This window comes from Oncorhynchus masou, chromosome 11 (genome assembly GCF_036934945.1).
Source record: "Oncorhynchus masou masou isolate Uvic2021 chromosome 11, UVic_Omas_1.1, whole genome shotgun sequence".
In the NCBI taxonomy this organism is placed as follows: Eukaryota; Metazoa; Chordata; class Actinopteri; order Salmoniformes; family Salmonidae; genus Oncorhynchus; species Oncorhynchus masou.
Window position 1 is genome coordinate 55,963,631 of NC_088222.1, and position 13,930 is coordinate 55,977,560.

A 13,930-nucleotide genomic window follows, 5' to 3' on the forward strand; every position below is an offset into this window, starting at 1 on the left:
CTTATGAAATGCTTGTAATTCTACTTCAGTATTCCATAGTAACATCTGACAAAAATATCTAAAGACACAGAAGCAGCAAACCTTGTGATAATTAATATTTGTGTCATCCTCAAAACTTTTGGCCACGACTGTAGTCTTTGTTAAAAGGTGACGTTTAGTTGTTGGTCTGAGCTTTCCTGGGCACGTAAGTCACCTGATATTTGGAGTAGAGAGAACATGTTGGTCTCATTAGAAAGCTAGGATTCATTACTATAAAACTCTAAATGTGTTTTTGGGGTCAATGTGACTGATTATGTTAGAGCAAGTCACAAATAAATAATCCACACCCAACCCTCCAGTAAGTCGTGATGAACTCACTTACAAAACTCAATTTTGGACGAGACTGACTTTATGAACAAAATTATCTTCATTTTACACTATGTAGTACATTTTGACACTAGAATGTTTCTGACTCATATCAATGCTACAAAGGCCACTTAAACCCAGATAAATTGGTTCTAAGGGGCAGTTACCGTTTTAAATGGCACATGGTTACATCTGTGTCTTTGTTTTAAGTCCAGGGCCTCAGGCTTTTGTTACATTTGTATCATTTGAGGGGCGTGCATCAAGAGCAAAGTCATTTGTATCATTTTACTTTTTCTGTAAAAACCATTAGCACAGACAAGACTGATAAGGCTAAGCCAGAGTCATTTGTTTCTTAATATATGTCTCTGCCACAGCCTCTGTCATAGAAACAAACAGAGCATGGCTTTGTGTCCGTGGTTTCACTTTTACATTGCAGAAAACGCTCGTCTGTAGCCCAATCATTCAAGACTAAAGACCTATTTTACCTGACCTACATGTTTCTACTTTCAGGCTCAGACTCCTGGGACACGCTTAATGGGTACGCACAAATTAATCATCCTAAGTAAGGAACTATCAAAACTATGCAAACATTTAAAATAATCCCTATTTAATCTATAAATAACGTGTCTCACAGAAAATACATGATTAGCATTATTGATCAGATGGAGGTCATTACCACTAAATTAATTAATTTTAGGTGTGCCGAAGAATTTTCTATCCCATCATGGTGTGCCACGGTTTGGAAACCATTGTTTTAGTCCATTCCATTGGTCGTTAAGTGAAGTCTCCACTCAATCGGGGCCCTGTGCCATGCAAAACGAACTCACCCGTGGTCAATGAGCGTCATCACTATCTTTCCTTTGTGGTACATCAAACAATTATTATTACCAGCTGAGATAAATGTTGATGAGTTGATTTTACTCCTGGCTCAGAGTTTGTCTGGGCATTGTCTTAACATCATTTTAAAATCTACTCTGAGCTGTGTTTTTGTTGTTGTCTTAAAACAGGATTCATACGAGCTTTTCTGAGATGCTTTGTGGGATACAGGCCCATGTGGCAGAAAGCATAATACTCAAGGCATTGTCAAAAAACATTTATTTATTCTAACCAGGAATACTGCTTTCCCTGAGAACAAGTAACTCAATATTACAAAATAAGACATCTACACAATGTAGATTAGTCACATTAATTTTCCCAGTCAGTGCAATTAGCAACTATTCACAGTATTCTAAAGGAATTAAGGCATGATGAATCTGTTATGGCACACAATATGTACTTTGTCATTCCAGTTAAGAAAAAGACTATGTAATGACTCTAGGGAAGCAAGTTCTACCCTATTGTTATTCCCCCCATCTGACATATTTCATTAAAACAGGCTCAGGTCATAAGCTTCTCATGAATACCCCCTGTGCTTTACTCTCTCTCCCACTCTCTCCTTCAGGTCATGACCAAAGCCCTTTTTAATAGTTACTGTACCTAGTACAATAGTTACTGTTTGTATGTCACAAAGGTGCTTTGAGTGTAATGAGCTGTTCTTACCAAGAGTTTAGCTCCTACCAGAGCTTGAAAACACCAGTTCAACATTGACAAGAGCAAACCTCTCAACACATATCATTTTTCAGTAAAATGTATTTCCAGGGATCGTTCATTTCTTCGGTCTTTTGCATTGTATGTCATTTTTTTAAACAGCACATAAAGGCTGATATTTTGTCTTTTAAAGGCATAGACATAAATAATACTGAGTTGTTCAGTCTTAACTCAAGTGTAATACCCAATGCTCACATGAAGCAAAGTAAAGATTTGCACCATATCCAAGATGTACATTATTCTTTGGCTCACTGGTTATTAGAACTGGGGCTACCTGCTCATTCTCTATGACTCACTATGAGCCCCTGACCCCAATATGAGCTTTCTGTCATCCACATCGGACTATAGAGAGGACATGAATACTCTCATAAACAAGTGCTTATCCACATCTCTCTCGGCGAGCCACGTCCCACATCCTGGGGGCTGCTGTCTGTTAGTCTGTGGTTTACAGCGGAAAATTTCAATTTCACCCTCTTTCCTCCGGCTCACATTTCTGTGATATCCATTGTGTCTTGAATGTCAATTACCTCGAATCCAGGGTTGTCAATACCTAGCTTCCTGTGGTGGTTGTTTTGGTTATTGTTGTGATTGGTTTGGTCTGGATCACTCTGAAAGCATTGGACACAGTGTGGGGTCGTCACCGGCACGGTTCTGGAGAAGTTGGAGAAGTCCACATGGTACTTGCCTGTCTTGGTGCGGGAGATGATGGGCAGGAAGCTGTATCCCCATTGGACCTCCTGGGGGATGAAGGAGGTCCGTACCTGGCAGGCAGAGCTGGTGGACTCAGCCATCCCGTCCAGGAAGACCACCAGCTCAAAGTCCTGCTGCTGGAGGGTGTCCGCTGACATGTCGTAAAATGGACTGGCCTTGTCGATGATGTGGTACAATGTCAGCGGGCAGACAAAAAACAGGTTGTCCTTGCCAGCGTCCACTGCAAAGTCAATGCCTACCTGGTCGAGAATTATAGTCTCACCTTCCGGCGTGACAGTTGTCCTAAGCAGCTTGCCGTAGATTTGGCTCCCGATTAGCAAGGTCTTGCGGAGGTTGGCCACTCGGATAAGCAGGCACAGGCTGCCCTTCTTCAGGCAGATGACCGCTGTGTTACTGAAGGTCACTGTCTTTGCCCTCTTCTTGGGAAGGGAGATCTTGGCCAGGATCACTCCACACATGAAGCAGTTGACAAAGACCCCAATGAGGGATTGGACGACAATGAGGGCCACAGTGCCAGGGCAGTGCCCAGTGAGTGCCCGTCCACCATAACCAATTGTTGTCTGGGTCTCCAAGGAGTACAGGAAAGCCGTGGTGAGTCCATTGACATTGTCTATACAACGAACGTGGCTGTCTGTGCGGTTCTGTCCAATCAGATCACCATTGCTCTTGGCAATCCAGTACCACAGAAGGCTGAAGACGAACCAGCTGCCTGTGAAGGAGGTGACGAAGAGGAGGAGGACGAAACGCCAGCGGATCTCCACAACCGTCGTCCAGAAATCCCCCAGGTAGGCAAATTGGTTGTGGTACTCGATGTTGCCAAACTCAATGTTGCAGCGGCCATCTTTGGTCACCAGACGAGTCCTGCGGATTATGCGCTCCATCATGTGGTCGTGGATGTGCCTCTGGACGAACTGGAACATCCTGGAGCTTTGGGAAAAAGTATATAAGACCGGGATAAACCACAATGGAGAAACCACAACTCGCAAACACTAATTTAAGTTGGTTATAGAAAATGAACATCAATAAAATGAATATATATATTATATATATGAATAATTATTATAGTGTTGTTTATCTCAGTCGAAGTTTTGGGAACGAGTTGACTAACCTTTTTTGTTTCATAAAACACCTCGTCAGCAATAGATTTGAAAATGTATCTTTGATATTCCACTCATTTATATTCCTAACAACACATATTACATTGGTCTTAGATATATTAGATAAAAACACAACATTTTGAGAGTCTCGGGTGATTAAATCATTGATTTCACAGTTACTCACCCTACAACGTGGTGAGGGTACATTTGTGGTTCTAATTGTTCCATTTTTGTTCCACAAAACTAATCCCTGGCAGCAGTTCCACTGAAGGGAAACCAGACAATAGTAATGACCTTGCACTTTAAAATTTGCTGGCCTACATGACTATGGCAACACAATTAAATGTTTAACATAGGTCACTCATCCTCTAATAAAACCCAATGAGGCAACACTATTCCTGCCATTAAAAGACCATAGCCTTTTTTCAAAATTAGAAAAGTGAAAACGTTCACCCTCCTCTCCTATTCAGCAAACAAAAACATCTCACTTTATGAAAAATCCCATAACATTACTTAAGAAATAGATCACTGTCACACTGTCGGTCTGTCTATCTGAACAGCAGAAATTCCATTTCACATACCTGCCAAGTGAAACCATGGGCCAAACTGCAGAGACGGGATCGGTCTGGGACCTCACACTCCTCAGAGTGAGTTGCAATGTAGGCGTTGCAAAGGTTTTAATCCACAGGGAAATGTCCTAATCCCAGCCACATGCCACAGTGTACGGCCCTCATACAGACAGACAAGAGAGGCAAGTCGGAATGTTACGACAGTGCGTCACTATTTTAGCTCTTAGACCCAAGTCAACATCCCACCGCACTCTCCTCCAGAGTCCCCAGTATAGCCACTCATCCCCAGTCAGGGTGTTGTGGTTGGCTGTGGCTCCCTCCCCCTGACCCCTGACCTGGTGGCTCATTGTACATGGTATCCACCACCACCACCACAAGTGAAGGCTCAACTCCAAAAATGTAGTATTCTGGATTCTGGATTCCATGGCCGCACAGTTTGCCAGAAGGCACACAATAACTATGGCAGACAGACGGTGCACCTATTGGAGAGGGGGCAATGTAACCAGTGCAGCACTCATGCTGTTGTTGTTTTCAACTCCACTGAGAACATTAGAGCTTTGCGTTGAGGCCCACACATTTTTTTTCCACTAGTCCCCAACCACCCCTCCTCCTCAAAACTTCAGCCCTCTTAGTATTTGCATCAGAATGAAGTATGCCGGAGTGGCAGGGAGCAGTGGGCGATATTCCAGTGGCAGAATGAGTTTGGAAAAAAACAGCTCTCAACTGTGGAACACATAGTCGGATTGGCCATCTGGCAATTCTGGCAAATGCCAGAAAGGCCGGACCATCTTTTATTGGGGTGGGCTGGTCAAATTGTTTTAATAAATAAATAAGACAGATTTTTAGGATGTCTCATGGTCACCACAGATGCAAAAGTGCGACATAAGCGGATGCATCCAATGAAAAAAATGGATTCATCAAATTGTATTAGTCACATGCGCCGAATATAACAGAATGTAACACCTTACAGTGAAATGCTTACTTACGAGCCCTAACCAACAATGCAGTTAAAAAAATATATTAAAATATGAATAAGAAAAATAAATACATTTTGAAGTAACAAGTAATTAAAGAGCAGCAGCAAAATAACAATAGCGAGACCATAACATACCACCACAAACTGATGCTGGCCCTAAGATCACACTAAATGAGCTGTATTCCACCATAAGCAAACAGGAAAACACTCAACCAGAGGTGGCACTCCTAGGGGCCAGGGACTTTAATGCTGTGAAACTTAAATCGGTCTTACCTCATTTCTATCGGCATGTTAAATGTGCAACCAGAGGGAAAAAAATTCTGGATCACCTTTACTCCACACACAGAGACGCATACAGAGCTCTCCCTCACCCTACATTTGGCAAATCTGACCATAATTCTATCCTCCTGATTCCCGCTTACAAGCAAAAAGTAAAGCAGGAAGCACCAGTGACGAGATCAATAAAAAAGTGGTCAGATGAAGCAGATGCTAAGCTACAGGACTGTTTTGCTAGCAGACTGGAATATGTTCCGGGATTCCTCCGATGGCATTGAGGAGTACACCACTTCAGTCATTGGCTTAATCAATAAGTGCATTGATGACATCGTCCCCACAGTGACGTACGTACACACCACAACCAGAAGCTATGGATTACAGGCAACATCCGCATTGAGCTAAAGGCTAGAGCTGCGGCTTTCAAGGAGCCGGACTCTAACCCGGAGCTAATAAGAAATCCCACTATTTCCTCCGACGAACCATCAAACAGGCAAAGCGTCAATACAGGACTAAGATCTAATCGTACTACGCCATCTCCGACCCTCGTCGGATGTGGCAGGGCTTGCAAACCATTGCAGGCTACAAAGGGAAGCACAGCCAAGAGCTGCCCAGTGACACGAGCTAAACTACATCTATACGCCCTAGTAAGCAAAAATAACACTGAAACATGCATGAGAGGACCAGCTGTTCCGGAAGACTGTGTGATCACACTCTCTGCAGCTAATGTGAGTAAGACCTTTAAACATGTCAACATTCACAAGGCCGCAAGCCAAGACGGATTACCAGGACGTGTCCTGCGAGCATGCACTCACCAAATGACAAGTTTCTTCACTGACATTTTCAACCTCTCCCTGTCCGAGTCTGTAATACCAACATGTTTTAAGCAGACCACCAAGGTAGCCTGCATAAATTACTACCGACCCGTAGCACTCATGTCTGTAGCCATGAAGTGCATTGAAAGGCTGGTAATGGCTCACATTAACACCATTATCCCAGAAACCTTAGACCCACTCCAATTTTCATACTGCCCTAACAGATCCACAGATGATGCAATCTCTATTGCACTCCACACTGCCCTTTCCCACCTGGACAAACGGAACACCTATGTGAGAATGTGATTCATTGACTACAGCTTAGTGTTCAACACCATAGTGCCCTCAAAGCTCATCAATAAGCTAAGGACCCTCGGACTAAACACCTCCCTCTGCAACTGGATTCTGGACTTCCTGATTGGGTGTCCTTAGATGGTAAGGGTAGGTAACAACACATCCGCCATGCTGATCCTCAACACGGGCCCCTCAGGGGTGCATGCTCAGTCCCCTCCTGTACTCCCTGTTCACTCATGACTGCACGGCCAGGCACGACTCCACCATCATTAAGTTTGCAGATGACACAACAGTGCTAGGTTTGATCACCGACAAGACAGCCTATGGGGAGGAGGTCAGAGACCTGACCATGTGGTGCCAGGACAACAACCTCTCCCTCAACGTGATCAAGCCACAGGAGATGATGACTAGAGGAAAGAGGACCGAGCACGCCCCCATTCTCATCAACGGGGCTGCAGTGGAGCAGGTTGAGAGCTTCAAGTTTCTTGGGGTCCATATCACTCAAGAATCAAAGTCTGATTTCACTAAGTTATTTTCGGTCATAAGAGACGGTAGCAGCAACATTATGTATAAAATAATTTAAAAAATAAATTACAAACAACGCAAAGAAACAAACTAAAAACACAATTGGACAGAATCACGTAAAACATCAGCTTGAAAGATTGTGGATTTTTTTATTATGCTAATTATATTTCTGCGATGGCGCAAACCTTAATAGAAAAACAACAGCATTTGGTTTTCTGTGTTCACAACAATGCTTAAACCACATCAGAGGACTACTTTTGAGATCGGGAAAAATGTAAGAGACTTTGATTCTTGAGTGTTGTTGCCCTTTAAGTCAGTGTGCATGCCCTACACTCATCACAGTTTGCAAATGCCCACTTGTAGTGCCACTGGACAGAAAAAAACAAGTAAGTTAACCTTTATTTATTGTAATTGAAATTAGGTTTGTAGTAGTTAAGTGTTTGCGTTAGATTACATAGCTAACTCAATCTTTTTTTCAAATAATTTTGGTGACTTCATAGAAGTCAGCGAAATTTAGATAGCTAGCACGCTCAGCAAAATAAAATCTATATAAATATACAGCCTCGTGTCATATACAGCCTCGTGTCATACACAGCCTCGTGTCATACACAGCCTCGTGTCTTATACAGCCTCGTGTCTTATACAGCCTCGTGTCATACACAGCCTCGTGTCATACGCAACCTTGTGTCTTATACAGCCTCGTGTCATATACAGCCTCGTGTCATACACAGCCTCGTGTCATACACAGCCTCGTGTCATACACAGCCTCGTGTCATACACAGCCTCGTGTCTTATACAGCCTCGTGTCATACACAGCCTCGTGTCATCGTGTCTTACACAGCCTCGTGTCATACACAGCCTCGTGTCATACACAGCCTCGTGTCTTATACAGCCTCGTGTCTTATACAGCCTCGTGTCATATACAGCCTCGTGTCATATACAGCCTCGTGTCATATACAGCCTCGTGTCATACGCAGCCTCGTGTCATACGCAGCCTCGTGTCATACGCAGCCTCGTGTCATACACAGCCTCGTGTCATACACAGCCTCGTGTCTTACACAGCCTCGTGTCATACACAGCCTCGTGTCATACACAGCCTCGTGTCATACACAGCCTCGTGTCTTATACAGCCTCGTGTCTTATACAGCCTCGTGTCATACGCAGCCTCGTGTCTTATACAGCCTCGTGTCATACACAGCCTCGTGTCATACGCAGCCTCGTGTCTTATACAGCCTCGTGTCATACACAGCCTCGTGTCATACGCAGCCTCGTGTCATACACAGCCTCGTGTCATACACAGCCTCGTGTCATACACAGCCTCGTGTCATATACAGCCTCGTGTCTTATACAGCCTCGTGTCATACACAGCCTCGTGTCATATACAGCCTCGTGTCTTATACAGCCTTGTGTCTTATACAGCCTCGTGTCTTATACAGCCTCGTGTCTTATACAGCCTCGTGTCATACACAGCCTCGTGTCATACACAGCTTCGTGTCATACACAGCCTCGTGTCATATACAGCCTCGTGTCTTATACAGCCTCGTGTCTTATACAGCCTCGTGTCATACGCAGCCTCGTGTCTTATACAGCCTCGTGTCATACACAGCCTCGTGTCATACGCAGCCTCGTGTCTTATACAGCCTCGTGTCATACACAGCCTCGTGTCATACGCAGCCTCGTGTCATACACAGCCTCGTGTCATACACAGCCTCGTGTCATATACAGCCTTGTGTCTTATACAGCCTCGTGTCATACACAGCCTCGTGTCATATACAGCCTCGTGTCTTATACAGCCTCGTGTCATATACAGCCTCGTGTCATACACAGCATCGTGTCATATACAGCCTCGTGTCTTATACAGCCTCGTGTCTTATACAGCCTCGTGTCATAGTCACATCATGAGATTTGTAAATGAAAGAGGAATATAATAATATGAATCAAATAGAGTTTCCCCATCTCCCCATTTAGAGTATTTCTGGGCAGCACAAAAATGTCCTTATCCAGATGGTGTGACAAAGGCATTTCCTAACAGACCTGTTAACTTTCTTTGTAGTTACTTTTAGGGTTGGAACCAACATGCAGTACCTCCAGCAGGCAGAGAGGCAAGAACATTCATCCGCCAGCTCAGGGAAAAATTACACTATTCACAGCCCTGTGTAATGTTCAATGTAATTACATTGCTGAACTTTTTGAAACTTAATGTATTTGTATAGTTGTGAAAATGTAAAAATCAAAGGAAATGTATGGTTTAAACATGTCTTTAATGTTTATTCGTATTAGCTCTTAGTGATAATTTCAAGTGTTAATACATTTGTGTTTACATCATAATGACCAATGATGTCTGACTTTATATGATATAAGGCATTCATGTATATGTTTTGTCACTCACAAGGGGTCTGATTTTAAAGTAAGTACAGCATCATGCGATATAGTGTCTTTATGGATGTGTTATAAATGACCGAAGGTGTCTCACTTCAAACAAAGTATTACAGGAGATTATATAGGTTACTAACATCTGCTGATTTATTAAGGACAGCCACAAAGTCCTAAATAGTTTGACGTGTTGGTGCACCAGATCTTCCGTGCTTTTGGGCGGAATTGTCTGGGAATGAGTTTAGGTTTAATGTGACTAACATGACCTCACTTTAGAGCGCGTGCCATCCTTCATCACAACATGTCACCCTTTATAAAGCACATGTTTATGTCATATTTAATATAAGTGGGTTATGCCACTTTTGACATTGGTGATTATGTCACACAGTTATGCCACATTTATGAGCCCTTTATAAAGCATGACATACAGTTATAGATGCTTTGTAATACATTAATGTAGTGCTTATGAGGGCTTTATAAACTGAACGTCATTTAAAGCTGGATTGAATGTGCCACTATAAACAATAACATGATAATTAAAACATTACAAATCACTCATAAAATGTAGTTAGGTAACACTAAATGGCTTCACTGAATTATCGGCTGATGTTGAAGAAATACTCAAATAAATTAAAAATGGAAGTAATTGTAACTCAATTAGGACAAACAAATGATGAACTTGCCTTTTTTTACTTTGTAAAAACTACAGAGACAAGTATGGTAATTATCAGTTGATGTACAAAAGTATATGGACACCCCTTCAAATTAGTGGATTTGGCTATTTCAGCCACACCCTTTGCTGACAGGTGTATAAAATCGAGCACACAGCCATGCAATCGCCAGAGTCAAACATTGGCAGTACTGAAGGGCTCAGTGACTTTCAACGTAGCATCGTCATAGGATGCTACCTTTCCAACAAATCAGTTTGTCATATTTCTGCGCCGCTAGAGCTGCCTTTTTTTTGTCCTTGAATGCACTGAAGTCAGAAGTAAGATATTTCCCAGCTCCAGAGTCCCCAGTTGTTTTTAACGCGCATTAAGAAAGATTATGCCAAAGTCTCCAGCCGTAAAATGACGTAGAATTGCATGAAATCCGTTTATAAAAGGCCCAAAAAAGTGCCTCTACTCAACTGCTCAATGCCACTACGCAAATGATATGATATGCATGCAATGCTTTATTATAAAGGTGTTTTGTTTTGTCTCTTGAGTTCCTATACCTCAGACCTCCCCAGGTCACCCCCTCTCGTGCTCACTTTTTGTTTGGGCACATCCCGATTGACAAATTAAGCACTGAGAGTATACCATTAAAAGTGAAAGAAGTGAGTGAGGGAAAATAGTTTCCACAGACTAGACTAGACAGTATTGAGTTTGTGGTTGAACCGTTAAGAAGAAGGTCAGGTGGAGATTGGGTGTGACAGCATAGTACAGTTGGAAGTTTACATACACTTAGGTTGGAGTCATTAAAACTCGTTTTTCAACAACTCCACAAATGTATATGTTAACAAACTATAGTTTTGGCAAGTCAGTTAGGACATCTACTTTGAGCATGACACAAGTAATTTTTCCAACAATTGTTTACAGACAGATTATTTCACTTATAATTCACTGTAGAAGTTTACATACACTAAGTTGACTGTGCCTTTAAACAGCTTGAGAAATTCCAGAAAATTATGTCATGGATTTAGAAGCTTCTCATAGGCTATTTGACATAATTTGATACATTTGGAGGTGTACCTGTGGATGTAATTCAAGGCCTACCTTCCAAATCATTGCCTCAAGACCTCAGAAAATAAGGTCAAAAATAAGGTCAAGGTCAAGGTCCATCCTCGGGAGCAATTTCCAAATGCCTGAAGGTACCACATTCATCTGTACAAACAATAGTACGCAAGTATAAAAACCATGGGACCACGCAGCTGTCATATCGCTCAGGAAGGAGAACCGTTCTGTCTCCTAGAGATGAACGTACTTTGGTGCGAAAAGTGCAAATCAATCTCAGAACAACAGCAAAGGACCTTGTGAAGATGCTGGAGGAAACAGGTACAAAAGTATCTATATCCACAGTAAAACAAGACCTATATCGACATAACTTGAAAGGACACTCAGCAAGGAAGAAGACACTGCTCCAAAAAAAGAAGCCAGACTACGGTTTGCAACTGAACATGGGGATAAATATCGTACTTTTTGGAGAAATGTCCTCTGGTCTGATGAAACAAAAATAGAACTGTTTGGCCATAATGACCTTCGTTATGTTTGGAGGAAAAAGGGGAGGCTTGCAAGCCGAAGAACACCATCCCAACCGTGAAGCATGTGGTGGCTGCATCATGTTGTGGGGGTGCTTCGCTGCAGGAGGGACTGGTGCACTTCACAAAATAGATGGCAAAATGAGACAGGATAATTATGTGGATATATTGACGCAACATCTCAAGACATCAGTCAGGAAGTTAAAGCTTGGTCGCAAATGGGTCTTCCAAATGAACATTGACCCAAGCATACTTCCAAAGTTGTGGCAAAATGGCTTAAAGACAACAAAGTCAAGGTATTGGAGTGGCCATCGCAAAGCCGTGACCTCAATCCTATAGAAAATATGTGGGCAGAACTGAAAAAACGTGTGCGAGCAAGGAGGCCTACAAACCTGACTCAGTTACACCAGCTCTGTCAGGAGGAATTGGCCAACATTCTCCCACCTTATTATAGAAAGCTTGTGGAAGGCTACCCGAAACGTTTGACCCAAGTTAAACAATTTAAAGGCAATGCCATCAAATACTTATTGAATGTATTTAAACTTCTGTCCCACTGGGAATGTGATGAAAGAAATAAAAGCTGAAATAATTAATTCTTAAAATAAAGTGGTGATCCTAACTGACCTAAGACAGGGATTTTTTACTAGGATTAAATGTCAGGAATTGTGAAAAAGTGTGAAAAATTGAGTTAAAATGTATTTGGCTAAGGTGTATGTAAACTTCTGACTTCAACTGTATGTTTTAACACCTGCTATGGATGTGTGAGACAGCGGATAGGCTCTTGGCCCCAGGAAGTAGTATAGGGTGAAGTTTCCTGTAGATGCAGAACTGCAGGTTTTTACCTTGTCTGCTTGGGGATTTGACCTAGCAACTTTTCGGTTACTGGCCCAACACTCTAACCACTAGGCTACCTGAGCTCAAACCTTACTGTTGGGATGTCATAAGAATGTCCCTGCTTCGTTTCCAATGGGAAAAATTCAGAGGGAAAACAGATTGAAGTTTCCTCGCCTGTCTGTGTGTTATTTAAAAAAAACAAGGGTCATTTTAAGATGTCAGGCCTGAAATTCCATTTAGCCAATTTCGCACAGTAAGTCACTACCCAAACCAGATCAAACCAGACGCATCTGGTTTCAAGGGGCCAAGATGCATCATGTGATCTTCTACTGCAATCTAGTGGACAAACTGGGAAATTGCATGAGCTCTGATTACGTCAGTGAAAAGGTTATGACTTCAGCTTTCTCCTCGTATGTATATCAATCCTGTAAGTTGAGAAATTAAAGCCATGTACATGTGACCGTGTGTGTACGTGCGTCCCTGCATGTTTGTGTGTGTCTAATCCTGGAACACCCCAAATATTGTGAACTCCATCTACACAGTGGGTATACCAATGTAGGGTTAATTTAAAATCACCCGATTGTTGCAGGAAATATCCTGCACAGAAGTTAATACAAACTTGTAGTGTATTTGAGGAATAAAGGCTTCTAAAGTACGTCATTTCCACTTTAACATTCAGACTTGATTTGAATTATCAACCCCCACAAAAAATGTCCATTAATTATAATACACATAATAATTCACATTTCCTGTGGCTGCATGGTTATTTTCCTGCTGTGAGAAAATGCTCAAATTAAGATCCTACATCAGTAGATAGACCTCCTATATAGCAAATGTAATCTTTTTCCCAGTCTGCAGCAGATACACCCACCTAGAATATGATTGCCAATACAGTGCCTTGCAAAAGTACTCACCTCCATTGGAATTTTTCCTATTTTGTTGCATTATAACCTGTAATTTAAATCGATTTTTATTTGGATTTCATGTAATGGACATACAAAAAAATAATAATAATAAAAACAGAAATGTGGTGTGTTCATATGTATTCAACCCCTTTGCTTTGAATCCACCTAAATAAGATCTGGTGCAACCAATTACCCTCAGAAGTCATATAATTAGTTAAATAAAGTCCACCTGTGTGCCATCTAAGTGTCACATGATCTCAGTAGCAATACACCTGTTCTGAAAGGCCCCAGAGTCTGCAACATCATGTCTCGCTCCATCCACCAATGCCACGTTGCACCACAGACTGTCCAGGAGTTGGCGGATGCTTTAGTCCAGGTCTGGGAGGA

At 42.2% G+C, this 13,930-nt stretch overlaps 1 protein-coding gene across 1 annotated transcript; it reads right to left on the reverse strand.

Moving 5' to 3' along the window:
- Positions 1 to 1,476: 1,476 nt before the first annotated feature.
- On the reverse strand, positions 1,477 to 4,378 carry LOC135548012 (ATP-sensitive inward rectifier potassium channel 1-like). Its single transcript, XM_064977206.1, has 2 exons — positions 4,322 to 4,378; positions 1,477 to 3,570 (listed from the first exon to the last, which is right to left on the reverse strand). The coding sequence occupies exons 1-2, from the start codon at positions 4,336 to 4,338 to the stop codon at positions 2,418 to 2,420; spliced, it is 1,170 nt and encodes a 389-aa protein (XP_064833278.1). The 5' UTR covers positions 4,339 to 4,378; the 3' UTR covers positions 1,477 to 2,417.
- Between the last annotated feature and the right edge of the window lie 9,552 nt (positions 4,379 to 13,930).